This window comes from Ixodes scapularis, unplaced genomic scaffold, assembly GCF_016920785.2.
Source record: "Ixodes scapularis isolate PalLabHiFi unplaced genomic scaffold, ASM1692078v2 PGA_scaffold11__112_contigs__length_91849675, whole genome shotgun sequence".
Classification (NCBI taxonomy): domain Eukaryota; kingdom Metazoa; phylum Arthropoda; class Arachnida; order Ixodida; family Ixodidae; genus Ixodes; species Ixodes scapularis.
The window spans coordinates 58698079-58724161 of NW_024609837.1; the positions used below are offsets into that span (position 1 = coordinate 58698079).

At 46.8% G+C, this 26083-nt stretch overlaps 1 protein-coding gene across 1 annotated transcript in view; it reads right to left on the minus strand.

The window, feature by feature from the left end:
- LOC120839007 (growth arrest-specific protein 1) overlaps positions 1-25649 on the minus strand; it is a 55107-nt gene extending 29458 nt beyond the window's left edge. The window contains exon 1 of the mRNA XM_040209196.3: positions 24819-25649. Within this exon, the coding sequence (XP_040065130.1) occupies positions 24819-25600 (782 nt within the window). The 5' untranslated portion in view covers positions 25601-25649. The remainder of the gene's footprint in view (positions 1-24818) is intronic.
- Positions 25650-26083: the final 434 nt, after the last annotated feature.

Below are 26083 nucleotides of genomic sequence, written 5' to 3' on the forward strand. Positions count from 1 at the left end.
GAGCTAACAATAACCTCCCGTAAAACAGAAACGGTCACAAATCCAGTCCCGTTCGCGAGGTGCGACTCGAAAAAACAGGCTGCCAACAACCCATGACGGGCACTCATGCACTCGGCGTTCACGCTACCCGAGCTACAAACACGCTACAGCCAAGCTACGCAGCACGCCTTCATCAGAAGGGGTAATCACCTTACTGAGAGGCCGTTGTTCCGTGGTACCGGCCACTTACACCAGTACAAAGGGAACAGTACCTGGATCGTGCGAACAGCAGATCTCATTGGACAGCCTATTTACACGGCTATGTCCGTAACGTTTGGGCATGTACCAGACGTTACCGCTTCACTGCTCGGAGGCGACCACCCAACAGGAGCGACGAGCGCGTAACGGCGGTCCGCACCGAACCCCGCACGGGCTCGATAACCGCGACAAGCGCATCGACGCACGTTAGAGTTCTCCCCCGGCCAAACCCCGACACCGCATAACTAAAAAGTCTTCCAGCTGATGTCAAGGCCGGCCGGGATCGAGCAATAAAGGTACGCCGTCAACGCGTCTCGCGACTCTTCAACGTTCTCGAATCGAGCAACGTGTCCACATACAAACGCAGTAGGTTACGCACAAAGCTCGCCCCCAGCCAAGTCAACGCGCCGCATGACTGAAAAGTCTTCTTGCGACTGTGAGGGCAGGCAGGGTTCGAACCAATGTAAGTACCCCACACGCGCACCTTTCAACTTCCACACAACGAGCGCGATACCGAAATGCCAAATTTTCTAACCGGCCAGTCTTGGAGATGGACGAGCTAATAAACTATATTTGCTCTGCATAAACAGTTTCCGTAGCGTCGAAGTGTCTACAGCATTTACCGCCGCATTCCAACACCCGCTACCCATTCATGCAAAGGCTGCAGTTAGTACAGCGACGGGCTGACCCAACGCACAACAGTTATAGGCCGCCGACGGCCATGCCGCTGCCATAATTTCTAGGCTTCCCGGGCACGTACCCGCCGACGTGAACCGTACGTTTTCCCGGGCCAACCGCGCATCTGTACAGGATAAAACTATGAACAACTCGTCACATCATCGCAAGACCGCCACTCGCCTCGTGCAGGTTTTCACTGCACGAGCCCAGCTCTTTCCTCACCTAGCTGTCTTTTCTCCCCTAAATCTATAATTTCACTCCAGCCCAGGTCTTTGCACGACCAATTACGCTTCCTACGCCCTCGCGTCCCAACGCGAACCCAACCACGGCCGAGAGCCGTACTGCATCCGGCGGCAGCGCAGAAGCGCGCGCTTGCCGCCGCTCCTCCGGAAACGGAGAAAACGAAATTAAAGAGTAACTCCCGCCGCGAGGCTCAACCTTCGATATGGCGGTGTGAGGATCCGGAACCTACTGTGCGCACAATTAAACGGGATCAACCTCACGACTCTACAACCAGAAACGCACGGGTCATGCCCATCGCGTCAGACTGGACTCCACGGAGCATTACACACGCACAGCCACTGATAAAGTGAAAACGGAAACTCTGTGGTTTGCGGTATTCCGATGTCCACGCACCGGACATCGCGTACCCGGCACGATTTAGTGGGCTCAGCCCCTAAATGTAGCCTCTGGCCACAAGGTACTCGTTCAAAGCGATCTTGGTCGGAACCACAAGAGCGTATCCGTACCTTAAAACGCTGTCAACTAACGACGCTCAAAACCGCGCCGACAGCTCAAGCAAGGCCAACTGGGAGCTAGCATGGGATCAAACCGAGACGCTAGTCTCCTCCCGGACAAAATGCAATGCGGGAATAATTTCCAAACACAGTCCATGCAACCGCCATGCGCAATGGGAGCGTTGTCCACACAGAGCGATGCCTCTTTAACGCGTCCGATCAGTAACAAGCGTTACAAACCATTGCATCGATACGCGAGCAAAGGCGGTTAGGCGCGTCACATGCCCCAAACCGTGAGCCGGTATCTTTCCCAGCAGCCGTGGACGGCCGGAGGCGTAGGTGGGGGGACGCCCGACGCTACATGCCTCGAGGGGTGCGGTAATTTCGACGCACACAGCGCTTTTGCGTAGCAGGATCAACCTGCCAGGGCATCGAACGGTGCGCTGAACAGCAAACACTCAAAGCGCTTCTCGTAACGGGGGATAGGCGAATTACTGACCGGCTGGGGAAAAGGGTTAATCCCTTAAAACAGCGGTCAAAATCCGCGCCTTCTAGTCAGACAGGCGATAATGTCAGGACCTCCGTGCGGCGCTCCCGCAACGAACCTTCGTGCGGTGCTCCCGCGACAAAGATGACCCCCAAAAAGAGCGCGAAACAGTGCCCCAATTCAACCGGAAACAGGTTAGAAATCGGAATGCCTGCCTGATCAAAAATCAGGCCCCACGTTGCGGCGCCAGTTTATGCGGGCATCTTCTAGCTCCGATTCCCACAAACCCTGTCTCCGGATGAATATGACACTTCAATACTTCGCTCTCGGCAAAAGGGTTTATTCACTCACTCATTGCCTTGGGGGGGATTCGGGATCGGGGGACGGTCATCAGCGAGGCCGCGGGAGAGCCCGCTGCCACAGCAGCTTCTCCGAGTCCCAGCGGTGGTCGTCCACACCGCGTCATGGGGACGTCGTCGTCCAGGGTCGCTGTCCGGTCCGTTTGTCGAGTCCGCCACTCGACGTAGTGCCCGCACTCCCCCGCGCCAGCGTCCAGCGCCGTCCGAGCTCGCCTCCATGACCGGTCCCTTGTGTCGTCGGCAGCCCAAGCCCAAGAAACCTTCCTTTGTCTTCGTTGCCCTCTTAAGACCTTCCCAAGTCCCTGTCCCGCCGACCGTCCAATCGGGAACCTGCCACGAGCCGATCCTCCGACGTCAGCGCTGGGTGAGGGGGGCGCTTGCCCCGTTCCTCCCGGAGAGCTCGGACATTCCGCGACAGGCCGGCGACTGGAAACGGGAAGGTCACAGGGAACGAAGGAGCGCCCGACAATACGGCGGCGGGGACCGGCAAGGTCACGGAGCGCGGGGGAGCCAGGGAGAGGGTCCCCACAATATATATATATATATATATATATATATATATATATATATATATATATATATATATATATATAAACAGGAGTCGGCCGTGTATCTCGTTAAAGAGCAAATCCTCGATCGAAAGGCGCGCACTACGAATTCCCTACCCCTAGCTATCTATTTATCTAACGGAAACGCCCCCGAAGAGAGCTTCGATCCCGCAGCATTTAAATTGACCCGTCGTCTGTTGCAGCCTTCGGACTTGGCTTGTCTTTCGGCTTCACTTATTCGAGCAGACGGTGCGCAGCGAGCCTCTGCGGAGCGCTTGTACTTACGCTTAAGAATTCCCGAAGCCAAGGTTGCCTGCTCAACAGCGCAGCTACTTGGAAAAATAGAAAATAAAATAAACGGGGGTCGATATTTGCGACAGATTCCACTCGTCGATCCTCGGAGAATGTTTTGCTACATATAATATATACTGGCTTTATTATTTTTCGCTTTTATAGTTTTTTTTTTCTTCTTCTTTTTTAGTCAAACGCGATTCAGACGATCGGAGTGCGGAGCGATGCTTCTCCACCGTGCCGCTCTTGAGTTTCCAAAATCCGGATCATAAAAAATACCTCACAACGCTAAATAATAATAACAATAATCGTAATAATAATATCGAAGAAAGAGGGGGAAAACAATAAATGCGAAGGAAGGTTTCCACTCCGATCCTCTTAAGAGGTTTTCCGATTTAGGATCACTTTAGTTTCCTTTTCCAATTATATAAGGATTCCGCGGGGTCGGCTATCATCGCAAGATGGCGTTCTTTTAGAGCGTAGTTCTGGTGTGGGCTAAGGCCAATATACCACTTAGAAGGCAAGGCCTGTGCATCACGTCATCGCTAGATAGATGGATGGATAGATACGGCTGAACCCTTTGAATCAGGCGGCGGCTTGCGCCATCTAGCCAAAGCGTCTATTCCCAACAATGAACTAATCTCCGATTAAATTCTCATTTAATGGATATGGGAAGAGAGTCCCAATCGCCACTAAGCACAAGCATTGATCAACCATTCTTCGCAACCGAGTTATAACCCGTATGACGTTAATGCCTCTTCGCCACTTGGTGCGCGCACTTTTCGCCCTCCGGATTAAAAAGAAAATAATTACAAAAAATGTATTCTTCCCTCGACTTATGCATACCACTTCGATAACCTATTTTGTGATCTTCGCTTTTTCAACGTCTATTTTTCCGTCACTCACTTTAAAACCCCAGGCGCGTACTAAATCGTTATCGCCTTGAGCAACAGCAGGTAAGCCGTCTTATTCACACACTGTGTATATATATGTCCTGACATTTCGCTTTGAACTTGCTAGTTCGCAACACCCCATGTGGCCTCAAACAGCAACGAGCTTCCCCAAGAATTGTCGTAGATACTCTCCTTAACAATCTCAATCTTATATGTTTTATAAGACACCGCAGAGTCGATTTAATCTGCATCCCTGCTTCCCATTTTAACCCTTTCAGCTGGTTTAACTCTCTTTTTAACTGTCATTTCCTGATCTGCGTCCCCATTATTGCCCTCAAATTTCGACCTGAGTTTTTTGTTCACTTCTTCCACTTTGCATCGACTCCCTTCATGCACGAATGGCTGAAAACTTTCCGTGCCGATCGTTCCTCCTCCACGTCTCTTAGTCCCTCTTCAAATTCTATCTTCTACTATAGCTTCCCTCCCTCAAATGATGACCATTCCATGTCACCCTGTAGCCCTTTATTCGATGTTTTACCATGCGCCCGCAACGCCACGCCGCGTTGCTTTACTTCTAACCTTGCTTAGATAGCAGATTTCATGCACAGAACTGCAATGCCAAAAGTTGAACTCGGCACCATAACTCCCTTCCATTTTTCCCTCACCACTTCATACCTGTTACAATTTTAGAAAGTTATACTCTTCATTACAGCTGCATTTCCGTTGCCCCTGCTAGTTACATATTTCTCATGTTCACTGGAGTAATCCGCACTGTCATGAATCCATACTCCTATACTTGTCACCTCAAGAAAAAAGGACGGTTTGCGCATTGTTCGTACGCCGGGCAAAGTAGTTCTTTCGAGGTTTGGTTGTCAGACAAAGAAGCGATGCTTTTGGCGTTTGAAACGTATTCGTCTTGATTAGATAACATATATCTAATCTAAAATGCACCTCCATATATCTTAATTCTCCACATAAAGGGGAAAATTAGTAATGCTCCGCGTGAAGCCGGACTTTTTTTTACTACGATTCTTTAGGTGAAAACGGTTATAGGTACTTATATTTAGCTACTCTCCTAGCTACGGACTTGTATTTTAAGTCCTTCTTTCTCGTCATCATGAGCAATCATGACTGTTATTGTTACTAAATTCTAGACCTATATGGCCTTTTCCCCTCGGTGCCAGATATATTGCGCGTTTCTTGCAGATCCCTGTTATCAGCCACTATCACTGCATCATCCGCATATAGAAGAGCCAGGCCATGCCTGTTTAATCTTTTGACCTCCCCTGTAGTGTGACAAGTCAAAACCATGACCACTATTCTCCAAATGTTTCCCTAATCCTTGTAAGTGTGCTTCGAGTCGCTCTAAAATGGACTGTTTTTGATGGTTTTCAATGGCGCTCAGGATGTTTCTAATTGAAAACATATGTTTTATTTCACTAAATAAAAAGTTAATTACGCGGTTTTCGTTAATTTTCCGACCTATCGTGAGGACTGGCCCCCATATATTATTCCTCCATAGCCGTATACCTCGCTTGCGCAAGCCACATCAGTGTATACCAGGCACGTAGCCACGATTTTGTTTCGGGGGGGGGGGGGGGCATGACAAAATGCTGTATGAGGAGGAGGGGGACAAAGGGCCCCAGCAAAATGAAAGATTTCGGGAAGGGGAGGGGGGAGGGGGGCCCGGGCCCCATGCCCCCCCCTGGCTACGTGCGTATAGCTTTTACGGATATCTTAAACCGATAAGCCTCCCTAGGATCTTCAGTCCACTTTGAGGTATGTTTCTTGCCGTTTATTTTCCCCGCTGAAGTTAACGGGGAAAATGACGTCACATGACTTGACCTTTACACGAATTCTTCCCCGCTAGATTTAACGGGAAAATTGACGCCACGTGACCTCAACACCAGCTCAGTTTCCTCGCTAAATTTAGCGGTAAAACCATGTCACGTGACTTCATGTCATGTGACCTATACAAAAATTTAGTTTGCCCGCTAAATTTAGCGCAAAAAGTGACACGTGACCAGTCCCGGCTTTTTCAATTATTTCTGCAGCTAATCGCCTAATTAGACGACAACATAGTTGGTTCTGCCTGAATTATTTTGTAATAAATCTGTTCAAATTAAAATCCAGCATCCTGTATAAAACTGCAGCTAGAGTGACATCACTGGGGCCGTGTTTCCAGCTGTTGAGGAATTTCGTCAACTTGCTGTTTATAGGTAATGCCATTCGTCTTGTAATAGAACGTTATTTAAAGTTTGGATTTCGTAAAGAAATATTTCCCAAAATGTGTAGCGAAAAGGTTTAAGCGCTAAATACATGGGGAGAACTCTAACGTGGTGCATGGTTAGGGACCAATACAAGTGTCCCTCTAAATTTAGCGGGGAAACCTCCTACCGCTAAACTTAACAGGACATAAGTCCGCTGGACTTAGCGGAATTTAGCGTAACTCTCGGGCTCATAAAAGCTCATAAATAAACATCCAGAGAACATCAAAACATAATTCCCATTCTCTGTCCGCCGACCTTATCCGTATGAAATAAAGAGAATTTTTTTTTTTCACAACGTTTGCAACGTTATAAAGTGGGCACGGCGACGCTAAAGCGTGAGCTGCGATGTGAATGAGGAGCGTCGAGAGGGTTCACACTGCAATGCGTCTCGCAAAAGCGACGCGATCAGTGCACCGCCGCTTTTCTCCGACGGGGTCACAAAGCTTGAGACGCGCGTCGCCGCACGCCATATTTTAGCCCGAATGACCACTTTAGAGGCAGAAAAGAAAGAACAAAGGAAACGAGCATCTTTGTTCGTAAATTTATACCCGAGTGCAACATACTTTAGGTGATCCTACCTGTCTCTCATTTTATTTGCTTCTGGAGTTATAAATGCTTTCACTTTTGCAGCAGTGTCTTTGTTTCCAAGATACGAAACTGCGACGGGCGGAAAAGCTGGAAGTGTTTCCCACAAACCGCACCTGCTGTACGTCTACAAATAAATTGCACATCCTTAACGCCCCTTTCGTTGGCTTTTTCATTTCTTTATACGTTTTGTTTTGTTGGCTAGGCAACACTGTATGTGTTTGTGAGATACGAAACTATCGCTGACATTGATGCTGCTCTAAGTTATTCTGCTACCGGACGACGCCGACGCCTTTTTGGGGAAACGACCACGTGAGCTTTCTCGTCCGATGGGAGACGCTCCCAGAGACACGAGAGAGATTCGACTGTGATAATAAACGAATGTGGTTATAACAGCTGTTATACAATACAGCCGAATGTTACAATAAATCCGAACGCATCTTCTTGAAGAGTCAGCGTTTCTTGGTTTTTCTTTCGTTTTGTTTTTTTAAAGATTCTGATTTTCTGCTTCGGCAACCGTTGCAACTTTCGTCGATGCAGAAAACATACGGCTCGGATGTTTGGCGTGCGATGTTCGCGAGCGAAGTCAATATATATCCGTATGCATCCAGAGCTTCTTTCTTCGAGCCCTGTAGCCTTTTATAGCGCCCTGGACAAATTCACTCGCTGTTGAAAGCTCCGGGGCTTCCATTTTTCACTGCTGTTTGTTTCTGGGCGCTTCGAAACAAGTGTCATAAATTGGATTTTTGTATGAGGTCATTGTTTTTCTTTTAAAGGTATACTAGCTGCTCTGCTTTAAATATATGAAAACTATACGTGTAATACAATAACAATAAAATACGAATAGCTGCAGAACACATATCAATCCAGTTTTAGGCAGAAATATTTGCCCTAGTTTTGAATGAAGCCTTTTTGTTGTTTTAGTTTTGTTCTGAAGATGGTGTTGTGTCAAAAAAGAGCGTCGTAAACAATAGCAAAATTCTTAAATAAGCGTAGAAAAAATAATCCAGTAAAACACAAACACAAATTTTCTCCGCTCATGCACTGACGTGAAAACGTGTTTGAAGAAGGGATGCGAATTGTTATAATTTACTGCCAGTGTTTCCTGTATTTGGCATTTATTTTCGACGTGACTCAGCGTGAAGAGACTGCATAAAAGCAAACAACGCCACATAAAAAATAAATAAAAGAGGCTGTGGACGTTGTGAAGGAGGAAATGGCGTCGATGGTGAAGGTGTTGACAGAGGATCGCCTGCCGCACTGTTACCAAAGATATTAAATTTTTACGCAGCTGTGTCTGGACCTTTTTCTACACGGGCGCCGCCATCTTGAATCGCGAAACTTCCTGCATGCGGGAAGACATTGTTTTTGTTCTCGCCAGACCGCCGAGAGAAGTTCATGTTTTAATCGCGACTGCCTATCATTCTTGTTTTGCCCTTTTTTATATTATTTTGCTCGCTCCAGGTTGTCATATTGTGCTTCTTTCTTTCATCCGACGTACCATATCTGTCAACCACGTGTGATTGGTAACGATGGTAAAAGAAAAAAATGTTTATAGAAAGGGCAGGGGGTATTTTCAGTGGAGTAAATGTTAATATGTATTATTGTTAAGAATAAAGTGCACTTTTCCCACCACTTTCGTTATTTATTAGACGACTCGCATAGCGCTAAAAGCCTTTCCTCTTTTTTCTTTTGGTGATTTTTTTTGTTGTTGCCATACGTGTTTTGTTATTTGAAAATTTTGTTTTGAGGGGTGGTTTAGCGTTCTTTTAAGTGCACACATAAAGACTTGTTCACACAGTACCGTTGTCTTACCTTTTCTTACGTTACGTGTAAGTCCCTGAAACGTTCGTATATCGAACGACGCGTGCCAGGCCATCTTCTTCAGCTATAGTAGCCACGCTTAACATGAAACACAGATGTCTCGGTGACTTGTAGGCTTTCGTGACGTAACGTAACGTAAGAACGTTACATCACGTTCTTAACTTCGTCTTCACGCCGAGATGGCGTCGTGTAACGTCATCTCGGCGTTCAGATCGTTTCTGAATCCTACCGCGTTATGCGGCGAGAACGGCGAGCTCTGATTCGAAAGATCAGGGGCTAGAGCGAAAGCTAGAGCAACTTCGTCTGCAATGCACTCGCCGAGCGCGTTGGAACGCGAAAGCCAAACGCCGGCGCTCCGCGTTCGAACGCGTTCCTCGAGTGCAGCGGAGACCAAGCTGCAGCTCTAGCTTTCGCTCTACCCCCTAATCCTTCGAATCAGAGCTGGGCGCAGTGGTAGCGCGCTGCTTCGGGACTTCCGTCGCCGTCGCAGGGTGAATACGGTACTTTCTGTCTTAGTTGGCAGGTGTAAATTGCCTTTAGTAAACTTTTTTTTTTTAGTTTTACATTTGTGTATTATTTTTTATTCGAGCATTATTTTACATCCGTGACAATATTGCTCTAAAAATATAAATTCACCGTTTTTTTTTGTTTTTTTTTTTTGGCGGGAAAAAAAGAGGGGGGGGGGGGCATTTTGTGACACGTGTCTTGTCCAAGCAGTTAACAAAAAGTGTTTTGGGGAGTTTAGTCTGCCTTTAAATTCACACATCTTGATGCCTGATTCACATGGTGCGAATTTTCTTGCGATTTCGCAGCTCCATGCGGCGTTAGGCAGCGTACCTTTTGCCGCACGAGCGACGTCGCAACACCGAAATCGCAAGTAAGATCGCATCATGTGAATCGGGCTTTGGTTCACAGCATAAAGGGAAATTAATATCACTCTTGAGTCCTGTAACTCAGAATCTGTCTTGCAACTTAAATATTGCGCAAAGTTATTAATATTTTTTTTTCGGGAAATATTTGTTTATGCACATATATATGTCCTATCCAGGCTTAGGAAAAGCTTTCGGAGATTTCATAGTTTCTTCTTTTTAATGTCCGCGCAAATAACTGAATTCATCGCACAACGAAAAACATTATTATCGCTTCTAACTCGAATCTTGTCTCGCGGCGCAAATATAGCCATAAGTAGTTTGTGTCTGGGGAAATTTAATTACTACGGGTATACGTTCTGTTCATGCACTTATAACACAGCGTTTCTTTTTATTTTGTGTGTGTGCCTTTAGTATTTTTAAAATGTATCCATGCGAGCATCGCTATTCAACAATAAAGGAGCAAAAAAAAAATAATATTGTTCCGCAAAAAGCCAAACTTTTTTTTTCTTTCCTTTTTAACTGCGGTTGTTGCGGCGGAAACGCCACTTTCTCTTCCAGCCGCCAACGGCTGGAAGGAACCGAGGGGCAAACGCGGTGAGACCTGGCAGTCGCGTGATATGCATAGTGGCACGCAGAGTCCTACGAACACAGCGTTTTTGTGCATGCACGACGGCCCGCGCGAGGTAAAGTAATTCCCCTGGCGGGGTGTTATATCTATACACCCACTGAGGGTATACGTCGCGCTTGGCTGCTTTTCCTCCATGTAGATTGTAATGCTACCACACCTCGCGAGTCTCCCGACGTGAGGTTCGGGAGAGTACGTTTTTTTTTCTTCTTTAGAGTGTGCATACTTATTATACATATAAATATGTATATGGCTTGCGCTTTGCTGTGCACCTATAGTTGCTGCTGCTACTGTTGGCGGTGGAAGCATACATATTTTGAGTCTTGCCAGTTTCCCTGCCTGCCGTACGGCGCCCGCGACAACACAGGAGCTTTTTTTTTTTCTTCTTGTTTTTATTTTGGATGCAAAAACGGGTTTCTCTAAACAACGGCGAAACCGATATGCAAAAACGCGCGGCTAACTTCGTTCAACACTTGGTTTTTTTTTATTGGGGGAAGGGGGGGGGGGGGGGCATAGAATATAGGGTGGTTGTTATGTTTTTTCTGCCTTGTCTTGATTGTCTTGACTTGTAGCGCGTGATCGCGTTTCGCGTGTCAGCGCTACGTGTTTTTAACGTGTATGTATATACAAAACAAACTATAGCGCAGTGACAAGACGCAAACGACGAATTGATTGCGCGCAAACATGGCCGCGCGCACTTGCCAATGTTACTACGTAGGTTAGTCTTTGCTGAAGAGACGCACCATTCGACAGTGGTAGTGCGACCTCCTCCTACCTGGCTGCGTATTAGCGATGATATGCAGTAGTGAAAACACGCAAAACATTTCCATAAACAGTATAGGGCACATGCAGTGGTGATTACATGTAGTAGTGGTGACGTAGTATTCGTTACACATTGTATTAATGTCATGCAGTAGTGATAATACGACGCTCGCCTGTTTTTGAAATGTGAACGAGGATGGTTGGATGTTAGTTCAGTAAGGGACAAACATGAAAAAACAATTGTATGGCAAATTGTTGGGCAATTGCGTGGCATACGTGAGACGTTCTATCATCACGTGACATCAGGTCACATGGCATCGATTTCCCCGTTAAATTTAGCGAGAAAGCTGAATTCGTGTGTAGGTCATGTGTCGTTAACTTTCCCGCTAAATTTAGCGGGCGAATTGACTTCACGTGACCTAATGTCACGTGACCTAACAATACACCGACTCAACTTCCCCGCTAAATTTAGCGGAGAAACTGAATTAGTGTGTGGAGGTCTGCGATGTCCCATAACGCAACACGGCGCGCGTTGCATCATGGGACGTCACAGGCCACGGCTCCACGAATGCGCCTTCACGAAATCTGGTGCAACTATGCCAACGAACGTTTCACGTAAACAGGCAGCAGGCACGAACGGGCACTCGTGCATCCGTATCTTTGTACCTTGCGTATATGGAGAGAGAGACAATGGTGTGGGGTTCGAACCCCATACACGCCGGCGTCCGGTGTTCGAACGCGCCAGACTCTGCCCGAGGAGCATCATACAGACGATGCTCTTGTTCTCTCTGATCTGATATCACCGCACGCCGTCATCTCGTCCTCTCCTTCAGTTTCTCTCCGCCGAACACATCTGAAGAATGTTAAATCAATACACGCTTCTTTCATTTTTTGTCTTCACCACGCGTCAGAGGCCAGATTCACGAAACGATCTTACGCCAAAAATGTGCGTAAGACAAAACTTAAGAACAAATCCGTATTCACGAAACGAAATTTTCGTAAGTTTTGCGCAGGTTACGACGAAATCCTACGACAGCTCCGAAGCTGTCTTACGCACTTCTTACGATCAAATCAGCATGGCCGACAGCGTCGCTCATTTGGTCGCGACAACCAACGGATGTTTATTTTTCTACGTGCGCTTCTCACGCGTCCCGACTTCAAGCAGCAAGAAACAAGTAAAAACTACTTGAAACAGACCACGACGAACGAACAAGAACGCTGGATCCACAGACACCCGCGAAAAACTCCAAGGGCCACGAGTACGGACTCCGACCGATCGGCAGATAGGCCTAGCAAGCACTCCGACTCGGCGCAGCGATGATCTGACGGTCCTTGGCGAAGACCTTCTGCCCACGACCGGCTGGCGCGCTGAATGGAATATGCCCGCGCGACCCTTGTGAACCCTTCCCGTATATAGTTTGATCGCTGACCTCAATTCTAGATTAAGAGGTCAATCTCTTCCTCTTGTCATCTCCTTGTTTTTCGAGGCAACGGTGACGAACGCTGTCGTCGAAAAGGGGCTCTCATCGCTTCTATCTCTGTTTTGTGTGATATCAAGCTCAAATAAACGCCGTATGGATTACCTTCGCAACATGGTATGTACATTTTGTTATTAGTATTCCATTTTATTCTGACACGACTGCACCTCACAGTCGATCGCTGTAACAGTTCGTGGGTCGCAATGCCGGTCCAACCTTTCTTCGCCGGGTGTCACGTCAGCATCGAGTTGCAATTGTAAAGGATCGGTCCCCAAGCGCTTATCAATTCGCGGTCCAACAGCGCAAATCCAGCACTTCGATCAAACGCGCGCGTCCGTTCCGTAGTGTGAACAGGCATTTACGTGGCTCTTGCTTACACTGTCATAGTTCAAACGTATCTTTTTTAACGTCGGCTCGCTCCTGCATCTCCGAGGCCGCAAAAAACGTCGCGGCAATTTGTTCCCATCTACGTCGCTCTGCAAACGACTGCGGGCCGTCTTTTACCAACGATGACAGTTGTGTTGACTTGGTAGCGATCGAGTTCGTAGCAGTCAATGGGGATGGTTACGCATCCCGGCCTCGGCATTCCGGCGAGTTTAAATCGGGTTAGCGTCGACATATCACTGCACAGATACGAACCCGAGACCAGCGGTGGCAGAAAGGCCGCCTGTGTTTGTTATGAAAAATCCACGTGCTCCGAACGGCTCCGAACGGCTCCGAACAAATGCCGAGCTCTCCGATTGGTTGTTCGTGCTGCCGAAGACGCCGTCGCCATAGCAACAGCACCGGTAAGTTTTAGTTTCTCCGTACGACAACGTCGCTTTCCTCCTCTCACTTAAGAACGCGTTCGTGAATACCGATTTCTCCTCTTCTTACGATGTTCTTAACTTACGAACTTCTTAGCTAAGTTGTCGTAAACTAAGAAGCTCTTCGTGAATCTGGCCTCAGTTGTTTTCACTTTGCGTCGCCGTTTTTTTTTTTACGTGAGACAACCTAAATCTCCGTCACGTCGGTCATTAACGTAAGTTCCGTTATTTCATGCATGTGTATGAGTGTATTTTTTTTTTAATGTGACACTACTTTTCTCATTTTAATGACAGCGTTTTAATATGTGCACGACTTTGAGTGATGCGTATTGGGAAGGGGGGGGGGGGGGGGGAGGGAGGACGGCCGTAATTGCTTCCGCCAGTCGTAGCGGCCGTCTGCGATTTAATATTGTGCGCCAATTCATCACCAATTTACTTGTATTGTTTTTTTTTGTGTGTGTGTGTGTGTTTCTTTTGTTTGCCTTTTATACAGTTTTTTTCTTAATGTCGATATTGGCGCCACTGATCCCGTCACGTCTCGGGGGTCCTACTGTACTGTCGGTAGTGTGCTTGTAGACCATTAATTTCCCACCAGTCAACCCGGCACACGAAGTAAGCCGTTCACTTCCGCCACAAAAGTGATGTTCTGGAAACAGAGTTGAAGGCCCGCCGAGAGCTATCTACAAAGAGTCCCCCCCCCCCCTCCCCCCCCCCCCCCCAAAAAAAAACACACACACACACACACACACACATACACAAGTGACCACACAAAAAGTCACTTGCAATGTTCTTATAGCGCTAACAGTCCCAAGCAGATGCCAAATGTTTCGCAACTTAGCGTTATTTATTTATTTATTTAATGAACATACCCTTAGGGCCGGATGGCACTGTAGAGGTGGTACAAACAGGTGAGAGGAAAAACTGTGACAAATTACACATAGTAATAGCATAACAAACAATCAAAGGGGTCGGGAATCATTGAAACAAAAATATGGCATTTCGAGATAAATTACGGTCAGTGATGGTAGCAATTTAACCGGGGAGGCGGTTCCATTCTTGCGCGGTGCGAGGAAGAAGTGATTAGCGCAATGCAGTTGTTGATGAGCTTGGGACTTAACTTTATGCTAATGATCAACACAAGACGAAATGTAAAAGGGGAGAGTTATCTTCTGATCGTGTAAGAGGGATTATGAAAATAAATTTTGTGAAATAAACATAAACGTGAAATTTTACGGCGCAGAGAGACAGAGAGAGAGAGAGCAAAATGATAAAGTTAAACTAATTTTAATTTTCAGTTATAACACATCTTTTTTGAAACTTTTAATGGAAAAATGGTGGCCGTCGAGTTCTCGAATACATGGAGCCGAAAGACGACCATTATTTAAGGCGGGCGAAAAACGAACTCTCTGTTCCTATTGAAATTTTAAGAAAATCACGTAACTTTTGATTGTGATAACGGTTAGTTCTGAAACTTTCGCATCTGGTTGTGACTGCTAGTGCTACACTTGGCAGAGTATAAGCGTTGTGTAGTTTATTTTTTGCAACAAAAAAAAATATTGATTTTTTTGGAGGGGTGGGGGGTGACATTTAGGGTTTGGGCGGAGAATGAGCGTTTGGTGGTGCGTAGTTCATATTGGTTAAAACAACCTTGTATTTTTTTTAGGAGGACAATTTGTGCAGCTTTTTCGTTGAAGGTACCGCCTTCCTCAGCAATACTTTCTGTTCTGCGAGGCCCCGACATAGAAGCGCCAGCCTAAAAAACGTTAACTCGTAAAAAAAAAAAAAAATACTGTATCTGGCATATTGCACTACTATCGATCGATCGTTTGAGATTCTGCGTGGTCATGTCACGTGCTTCGGTGTGCGCTTCGGAGCCGTCGTTATTTCGCGCGTATACTTTGCATGCAAAACATGTGCGCGCTGTGTCCAAGAGCCGTCTCTTATTTGCCTTCTGCCTGAGCGGAGGACGCGAAACTGCATATACCGTGACGTCAGAGAGCATTCCAACTTTGAACGCGTTCCCTCGGTGAGCTTTTTTTCGAGGCAGCTATCCACCGATCACGTTTACGTATATATTGGCTCACACGTATTGTCGCTGTGGTTATGACTACCGTAATATCCCGAGAGATCGCCCACCTAACATTGATAGCAAATAAGATGAAAATAAGGGGTAAACTAACTTTCGGCGTGCCATAAAAACAAAAACAGAATGTTGGAAAAAAAATGTTGGGTTAGATTTTGTGATTCTGGAAACTTGTGATAGCAGGAAGGGGCGATGAACCAAAGACGACTATCATTTCCCAGTCAGCAATGTTGGCTTATCTCCCGGCGTGATTAAGTAACATCTTTTTTTTTCTTTTTTGCCGAGGTCATTAATGGCCAGGGCCCTGCAATTATTAGAAATGGGCTACCTTTTGGCGATTAAAAAAAAGAAGAAAATCAGGCCAAACATACGGGGTGGACTATATTTTGGGGTGGGCCATCTCTCGGGATATCACGGTACTTTTTTTTTCTTTAATATCGTCGAGGTTTTGTTTGTGTTACTTGCCATTCTAAACTCGCGGACACATCACTAATGACACATCATACAAAAAGCACTCTGCACTATTTGTCTGATACGTGTTGCTTCCTCGTATAGGACGGTCCTGGTCGCACACAAACCGTCTGAAGACATGTTCGAAGCGTACCCGTATGTACGAAGCAGGACATGTTTCGAACACGCTGGAGGCGCGTCTCCGCAGATAAAATTCTATCATCATCATGTCTGCGGGAAACATTGCGTACTTTGTAAGATGATACGAGCAGTCGGACCTGAGGCTTAAGGGTTTATACGTCCTTGTTTTTAATATATTTGAAGATGGTGGTGACGCCCAAAACACTTGTTCATTAAACAAAAATCGCTGAGCGTCAAAATAGGAAAAAAAATCCAAACGTCAAATAAAGAAAACTTTCAGCAACTGCACAGCTTCACGTACGAGCGTCATCACATTATCCATTCGCAGCCAATGAAAGATCTGGAACTATCCGACGAAGGAGGCGCCGTTTCTTAAATTGTCACCGATTGTACTTGGTAGTACAAGAACGCGACCTTTTTTTTAATCCAGTGTTGGCGGTTACGCATTTACAAGTAACTTCGTTACCAGTGACGCGTTACTTTTTCTGTAACGCGTAATAACGTATACTTGTTACATTTTTTAACGCAGTAACGGGTAACGTATAATCACGTTGCTCGTTACATCCCGAAGCCGTTAATTTAGAAATAAAAAATCAACGCAAAAATAACGTTTTTTTTTTTTTTTTTTTTTGGCGGCAACGGTGACGCGTTCTTTTTATCTTGAGGTAACGTAGGTCGGTAACGCGTTCCTTTACTTTGCAAGTAACGACTAACGTATTTCATACTGTTTTTCGGTAACGCCTAAACACTGCTTTTATCTGATATGACAAAAAAAAAATCGGAAACTTTCTTCGTATCTCTTTACTTTAAAAAAAATCATAAATTAAAAAAAAAGCCTTACTGCTGTTTTGAAATGTACATTTTTAGCTTAGCGTAAAGTTAATTAACGTTTCACATCTATAGCTTTACCTTTTGTATGTAATATTTTACCGTTACACGAGTATCCCTAGAAACGAATCAAAGCATCGGCCTAGCTTCTAATCACCTTTCGGACACTTTCTTCCCCACGCAAGTGATCAGTTTCGCGCGATCGATCGGGGAAAGTTTCTGTCTCGTTTGTGTACGCCGTACATAGTATAACGAGATCGAAAGAACGCAGACGAAACGTAATGTCTTCTTCTCTCTCGGAATTGATTTTCCCGACGGTAATTCTGCTTGATGAGATTGGAGGTGGCGTTTGATTAAGGTCCTGCTGGCAGGGTCAGCGATCGGCCCGATCCTCTCGTCGGCGCCGTCGCATCTACAAAAGTCGGAACCTTTTTGCTCTAACGAGGGACTCGGCTTGGGGAAAGGAGTCTGCTTTCCGATCTGCACCAGATAACGCTTTCGGATGCCGTGTTTTCTTTGTTCTATACGCTGCGATGCAAGCAGTCTGGTGATACTCGAACAAGAAAAGTAATCGATATTTATTACAGTTACTCTCATTGCTCTAGTGATTATTTTGTGATTAAAGCAATCAAATGATTACAGAATTACTCCCAAAGGTAGTTAATGACAAGTAATTCGCTGACCTGTAGGGAGTACCGTGCAAATCTGGATGAAAATGCGTAGTCGGGCGTCGTGACCACAACTTGAAAAAGTAGATATTGTATTCGCGAAAACTAACATTACTTTGCAGAACTTCCCGCTTTCCGGCTACATTATCGACTGCAATTCTCTCCCCGAAGTAACAACAGGTAAGGCGCGTTCCCACCGGCGATGCGATCTAGTCGCGCGATAACTTTCATCGCAAAAGCGACCATCGCGGGCAAAAAGCGACGCGATATGAGCAGTCGCTACTCGACCCGACTTTTTTGCGATGCGGTCTAGTCGCGGAGCGGCTGAGCCAATCAACGGCGTTCGGAGAGAGAGTTTTCGAGAAAACGACTCGCCAACGAAGGCGTTGGACTCGCTCATCGCACACGCCGGTATGACGTGGGTGTGACCATCTAATTTTTGATGCGATGCGATCTAGTCGCATCGCGCGACTGCTTATATCGCCGGTGGGAATCCGCCTGTACTCTAAACTAATCAGGTTAAATTTGAACGATCTTTGCAAGGCATATCTTAGAGGTGATTTTCGATATTCGAAATAGTTTTCTTTAGATCACTAACCTGTTTACTGGCGTGTTTTTTTTTATATTACCAGTAAATTAGTTTTTTTCTTCATAATTAAACGAATTGTTATTTGGCAACCTTCCCTGTTAATTTTTTGTACTAGATTCCCCCCGCCATTCTTTTCTTCGTGTACTGCACTTCGTTGAAGTGTTTTTTTAGAATTATTAAACTGACCCTGAAAAGAGTGACTTCCCCGTAGAACACGGAGATGGGCCATCCCAGCTAACATTACGAAGATCCCACTGAATGACGAGGCTAAAAATACACTTAGATTTGAAAAGAAATTCGTCAGGTGCAGGGATACTGAGAAAGTGCAATGTCATGGTCATTCATTGTTCCTGCATGTGCATGCACATCATATTGTTTTTGTCTCGCTGGGATTGGCTATCCGTAGATCCCCGCATACTCGCGGATCATCCGCGTATATCCGCAGTCAATTAGCGGATGCGGATCAAAATGAATCAGATATGGTAGGCAAATCGCGGATCGGATGCCGGGGGCTGCGGATTGGACGCGGATATCCGCGGGACCGGATCTATATTTTTGCCGAGGCGGCTCATAGACCTAAGTGACGACAGAGTGTGAACCGAGTAAGTGAGTGATACTATGAAGTGTATCATATCGAATGTTTTACGGAAGCATATTACACCCCCTGAGAAGAGGTGCCAATCGGAAAGAAAATGGTTCTTTACGCCAAGAGAGACGTGATTCTAACCAAAAGATCGCCTTAGAGCGTTTTATCGTGGCCAAATATGCTGCCCTAGAAAAAAAAATGCGGGAATTGTTTTGGAAAGTGTGTTCTTGCTTGGCAGGGAAAGAGCGGATGTGGATGATCAAACTGTTATCTGCGCAGGGCTGTAGCTATCTCTGTGTTCGGCAGGAAAGTGAACTTGGAGACTTGTCGGGTGTGTGTGCTTTGGTATAAATGCTCGTCTCATCACAATCTTGCGTTTTGCTCTAAAACTTTACATTTCTTTTTTAATTTAGTTTTTAGGGGCTTGGGGGGGGGGGGGGGGCAAAACTTTTATTGATATGTTTCTATATAGTACGTCTAGCGCAACTCCCGAAGTAGAGTTTTGCGCCTTTGGGGTGGATTAGTGATCAATAAAGGAAAAAATGGGGTATTCGGTATTCGACCTTTATCTGTAACGAAATTCGGCCTTTATTTTAATAATACAAATTTAAAGCTTATCGACTTTTTTGTTTGGTTGTCTAGGTGCGACTCAAGCATGGGAAATCGGTGAAAACATTACGTACACGTACAAGCGGTTGCGCGCAAAACGAGCGAAAGTGGTGCAATCATATGCGTATAAGAAACGCATGTTCGAGTACGTTCAAACCTTCCGTATCGAAAAGGTACATCTTCGAAGAGGTAGTACCAGCATCATGACCGATGTTTGCATTGCTGTCAATTCTGCCCTAGTACTTATACCAATAACACACAAAATATAAAATGACCACGAAAGCCAACTAGGTAAGTTCTTCGCTGTCCGTGTGTTATTTGCACCGTTTTCTAAAAAAAAAAAAAAAGAAAATGCTGGGAACGTTTATCAGTGCTTTTGGTACCGAAAAGTAAGTACGCTGTAAATAAATAGTTTACATTTACTTAGCACCGACGTGCCTGTAACTTTTGCGTACGTATGTACAACGCTTATTTATCATTTCAACTTCTCAAGCGGGTTCGCTAAATATGCATACGTAAATAAGTACACAGGGTTTTTTCTTCCGTTTTTTGCGTTACAAAATTATAAATAAATATTATATATATATATATATATATATATATATATCACGGGAAGTCGGAGAATTAACAAACGTTTGATAATTAGCCTTTTGATTAGTGAAAATAAACATATAATTCCAACTGGAAACTTGTTGAGCGTCATCCAAAACCACTAAATCTAAGCGCGGTAGTGCGCTAAAGTTACCGCTCGTGCAACAGGCGCAAACCTGGCGTTGCGAAAGCGCGGATAATAAGAGGCGATTTCATAAAATATATTATTATAACCCGCACCTCAAAGCTAAACTTTTTTCAGAGCCATCATACGTCTCATCTCGTTCGGACCACCATAACAAAGTAGGCGTGCCACATTGTCGCACTAACTTGTTTTTTCGATTCATTTATCCCAAGGACTAGTAACGAATGGAAGCACCTGCCCGCCTCCATCACAATGATTACCGACGATTTCACTTTCAGATCCGCCATTGAGTGTTATCTACTTTCTTAATAACCGGCGTTGTCTGCATTTTTCAATCTCTGTTTCAATTTCTGTATTTACTACCTGTTGTTTGTTTTTATGTTTTCCACCACTCCCTTCTGTAACGCCCCCTGGGCCTTAAAGTACTGAAACAAAAAAAAAAAAAAAAAAAAAAAAAAAACGGACGCGATCGCGTTTTTGCATCCGCAGCATTGCGCGTGTTCCGCGAGTGGTAACTTTAGCGCACTTCGGTGCTTCCTACGCGCTCCAAGACTTTCTAAAATTGTCTGTTTTAGTAGTTTTCGATGCGGCTCAGCAAGTTTGTAATTGGAACCATGAATTTCCCTTCGCGAATAAAAAAAAAAGTTAATTTACCCGTTTCAGTTAATTAGCCGCCTCATTATAACAATTTGCTCCATATAACTGCACCTGAACAGACCGCATTTGTTTAGCTTTGACGACATCACTTTTGTTTTGTAAATAGTCTGTAAAGCCTAACTAAACACCCTGAATAAGTACTTGGTATACGATTGCTCGCGTTCGAATTCGTATGCGAGCGTATTTTGTATAGAAGCAGTGTGACCCCGCTTTATACAACAGACCTCCTGTAGTACATTGACAGTAAACGCGAGTCTGTCAGCGCGGCACTTAATTCGAGCATCTCCTGGCGCATATAGGGAGTATTCACTGGGCGCCATATTTGTGGGTGCTGTCTATAGAGCGCATGCTCCGAACGAACCCCCCTTAATAGGCTGCTAAGACCGCCCATTTTGACGGTGTGGAAACACGTTGCAAAAGAACCCTGGAAGCTATACCTTCAGCTCGCGCTCAGCAGTCGCGCACACAGCTATGGCCGCATGTGTAATACTTCCTATATGCTCACAAAGCCCATCGGTCCCGTACCCCAATGAGAACATCTGAACTTGGATGCCTAACCAGGCGGTCCAGGCGAGCATCGCGCGTTCCACATGGTGGCATTAAAGTGTTTGGGGTTTATATACACCGCATTACGGTTTATCACCGCGGAAGCATCACTGTACATAGTCGGCAAAGTATGTCAGGGCCGCTAGATTTCTTTCGAGCCGCAGCGGTCAAGCCTCGGGCTAAGTATTGGGGTGTTACGATGGTGTCACCGCAGTTTACGACAAACAGAAACAATTAAAGGGGCGATGCAACAATTTTTGTACTTTGCGCAAATACCGCTTAGAACAGATCCCTGTAGGGTGCCTCAATGTCCTTCTGTTTAGGGTGATGCCACCCTTTGTAGTACCACATGCCGACAGCACGCGCTCACGGGAAAAATACAAAGAAATCGACGAAAACAAAATGTCGCCATAGCTCAGTCAGCGCCACAAGCGCGTGCAGGGACACGCCCTTTCACGCGCTTCTGAACAAAATATAAAAATAAACGTGTGTGACAAAATGGCGAGATGCCACCACCCTAAGCAAAGCGCACATGAAGGCACCCTAGATCCCTGACGTTAATGACCTATGAAACACGCGTTCGTTTTTCACTTCACGCAATAGAAGTCCCAGAAAAAAAATTAAAGAAAAACAAGCAGCGTTCACCCCCTCAACTCGCAGCCAGAACAAGCGGCCACGCGATCTGGAGCCGATTATATGCCGCTAATGTTGATCATAGCCACGCGCCGGGGTTGGCAAAGCACAGGACACGCGCTGAGTTCCAGACATTGTTATGGCTCGGCTATTGTCGTCGTTGCAGCGATTGGACGCGGGCGACTACCCGAATGCTTCTCGAGCTAGTAATTATCACGAGCCCAAGTCGAGTGCCCACGCAGGGCTCGGGTCCAATCTATGAACCGCATTCAAATATCGTCACTTGGGTGTTCTGCGATCCCCACGTTACGTCATCAAATTTTGCAAAGGAGAGATTGAACGAAAATAACTGCTGTTGTCCTTGAAATTTCACCGCAACAAAGTTTCTTGGCCAGTGGCGTTGCGTGTGAGTATCCTTGAGTCCCACTAGTGCCAGTAAGCTCGTGTATAGTGAAAAACATTCCAACTGAATGTCGTTATACAGCTCCTTTAAAGGAGCGGTGCAACGATATTCAATTGGAATGTTTTTCATTTTACACGAGCTTAGTGGCACTAGTAAGACTCAAGGATACTCGCACGCAACGCCACTGCCCAAGAAACGCCTTGGTTGCGGTGTAATTTCAAGGACAAAAGCGATCATTTTCATTCAAGCTCTCCTTGGCAAAATTTGATGACGTAACGTGGGGATCGCAGTAGACCCATATGACGATATTTGAATGCGTTTCAGAGATTGGACCCGAGCATTGCGTGGACACTCGATTTAGGCTCGTGATAATTACTAGCTCGAGAAGCATTCGGGTAGTCGCCCGTGTCCAATCGCTGCAAAGACGACAATAGCCGAGCCATAACTGTCTAGAACTCAGCGCGTGTCCTGTGCTTTGCCAACCCCGGCGCGTGGCTATGATCAACATTGGCGGCATATAATCGGCTCCAGATCACGTGGCCGCTTGTTCTGGCTGCGAGTTGAGGGAGTGAACACTGCTCGTTTTTCTATAATTTTTTCCGGGACTTCTATTGCGTGGCATGAAAGACGAACGCGTGTTTCATAGGTCATTAGCGTCAGGGATCCGTTCTAAGCGGTATTTGCGCAATGTACAAGAATTGTTGCATCGCCCCTTTAAGGTGGCGATGCAAGTGAGGTGGTTAATGACTTAGGAAATTGGAAACAGCGCGCAAAAAGACGAAGACAACGAGAGAAGAGCACAGGACAAGCGCTGACTATCAACTGAAGTTTTATTAAAAACGGCCCAAACAAGAAAACACCACACAGCCAACCAACGCCGAAACAACCAATGGCGTGTCGCTTACCATGCATATATAAATTCGGTCTCTTTTTTTGTGCAGATAAACCGAAGGCTGGCTGACACAGTGCCCCGCGCCAACTTTTTTGATAGCATGCGCCTCCAGCACCTCTCTTTGCACTTTTGTGCGCCCCCTGCCAAGGATTAAGGTTGGCACTACAACCCGTGAACCAAGAAGGAAATCCTGCCATACGATTCCGCCCACTCAAAACATGTGAAACGAAATATTGCCACGTCATGCATCCAAGTTTCACTGTACAGGTCCTGTCACCATGCCATGCTTGACAGCTATGAAGCAAAGGTCAAGCGGCTTTTAGGAGCAGGATTTCCTCTTTCCGTTTTGCTTGGTGTCTCTCAGACACTCTTGAAAAAAGTCAAGAGCGATTCTCAGGAACCAAAAGTAAAGCCTAAACAAAGACCTCAGGTTGTCCCATATATACACAAGGTTTCTGTTTAATGTGCCAATGGTTTTTTCAGCGCCTCAAAAATTAGCACAACTTTGCCCGCGCGTAAACCAGGCAAGCATTAACAAGACGTCATGTACGGTTAAGCATGTCAAAAAGTTCGTGGATTGCGTTGTGGGTGTCATCTACAAAATTCCATTGTCATGCGGACGGGTTTATATAGGACAATCGGGACGCTGCGTCAACGAGAGAATGCGTGAGCATGCGAATTCCCTGCGGTCAATGACAGGAGGTCGCTTATACGTACATTGCAGAGACTACCAGTGTCACCCCGTCTTCCATAATACCCTAATCATTGGCAAGGGGCGCACAAAAGTGCAAAGAGAGGTGCTGGAGGCGCATGCTATCGCAAAAGCTGGCGCGAAGCACTGTGATCAGCCAGCCTTCGGTTTATCTGCACAAAAAAGAGATCGAATTTATAGATGCATGGTAAGCGACACGCCATTGGTTGTTTCGGCGTTGGTTGGCTGTGTGGTGTTTTCTTGTTTCTAATAAAACTTCAGCTGATAGTCAGCGCTTGTCCTGTGCTCTTCTCTCGTTGTCTTCGTCTTTTTGCGCGCTGTTTCCAATTTCCTAAAAACAGAAACAAATGACAGCGGCATGCCTCAAACCAGAGCCTTTAGCGATTTGACAGACTTTGCAGAACAAAGGATGCTATGCTCAAACACGAGCCTCACGCACGCGAGGGTATCTCTAGCAGACTGCCAGACTTGCAATCATTCGTGCATACTTCAGAAGCACCTAGCGACTAAACGCCCGCCAAAGCTATCATCGCGAGCATGCTGCATGTGTTGCAGGCTTGTCTCTGTCGTTTGTTTCTGTTTGTCGCTATAGTGGGACTCGGGCATAATATATTATACAAAAGACAGCCTGCAAACAGAACTCATCGCAATATCCGTGGTTTAAATGCCGCGTGCTCATGTTTCCCTTTCTACTCATTGCCATGCCGCATTTTAAACACAGCTGTCGCGGTGACTCGCGCTCAAATCTGTTTGCAGGCTCTCCTTTGTATGATCCGGAAGCAGTGTGACCCCGGCTTTCGGGTACATTTCGTTTGTGGCATTCAGACACTCACCATGCCGCCGCGAAGACCGTAGCCGCAGCCACCATCCACAGCATCGCGACGCAAGTCCATGCGACGCAGACGGAGCTCGCCCCACTCTTGGGCTTGGCGGTGGTGCTCGGCGTGGAATCCTGCTTACCGTAGCACAGCTGGTTCGTCCGATCCTTGATCTTCTGACAGTGGAAGTCCTCCGTGCCGTCACAGTAACACGACCTGAGCGTGTCGGCGCGCGGCTGGCGGTTCAGGATGGCCAGACTGTTGTTGCACCTGGACGTACACCGTTTGCCGCGGAAAGCACCGTGACAGTAGCGGTAGTAGTAGGCAAGCGCCGTGCCGCACTGGGGCTCCGCCTCGCACATCCAGAAGGCGACGCTGCACGGGATGCGGGCACCGGGAGCTGTCAGTTTCTCCACGGACTCGCGGCACACCTCGATGCGGACCTTGCTCCGCCGGCAGACCTCGGAGTCGCCGCAGTTGCAGTCGCTCAGTCCCCGGCCTTCGTCCGTGGACGTCAGCGCGGCTAGGGCACGCTGGCACAGCGCGGGACACTGGGCCACTCCGGCCTGGACCACACCGGCGCACTGAGACAGGTAGGCGTGCAGCGCGGAGCCGCATCCTTTCCGTTGAGCGCACCTGATTTGGACTTCTTCGCAGGTGCGGGGTTCCGCGAAATCGCTAGGGGACACGAGCGTCAGCCACGTGACGGCGAGCCAGAGGAAGCAACAGGGGGATGCAGCGGTCATGGCGGCATGTCTGGTTGTCACCCCGGTTTGGGCGCCACGGAAGGAGACCATGGACGTGAAACTGCTCCCCGATGCTGTCGCGTTCGTTGCTCGGCGCGCTTTGGGAGGCGTGTGGCTGACTCGCTTCCTGCTCGGAAGGCAAGGGGGGAGGGTACGGTAGATGGAGAGGAGGACCGCTCGACTTGTTTCTTGGGGGAGAGGAGGAGCCCCGGCGGCTCGCGCGCGCCGCCCGTCCGCGTGGACTTCTCCTGTGTTTTGTGGTGCCTCTGCAAGACGCACAGTCCGAACAGTCCACGACGGTTGAAGCTGGCAGGGCGGTGATTGACGACTTGTGCCACCGCCTTTGGCTTCTTTCGGCTTGGGTTTAGGCTCCCCTTGGCCCGCTTTTTTTAGGGCGGCTCCACTTCGGAGAGTGTTGTGTGCCGCCGGCGGAAGGTGGTGTTGCCGCTTGTGATAAGCTACCTGCCCGGGACTATGAGATCCCCCGACGGGGAGTTTTCTTCATTTCTTTATTTATTTTTGAGTCTGGTTTCT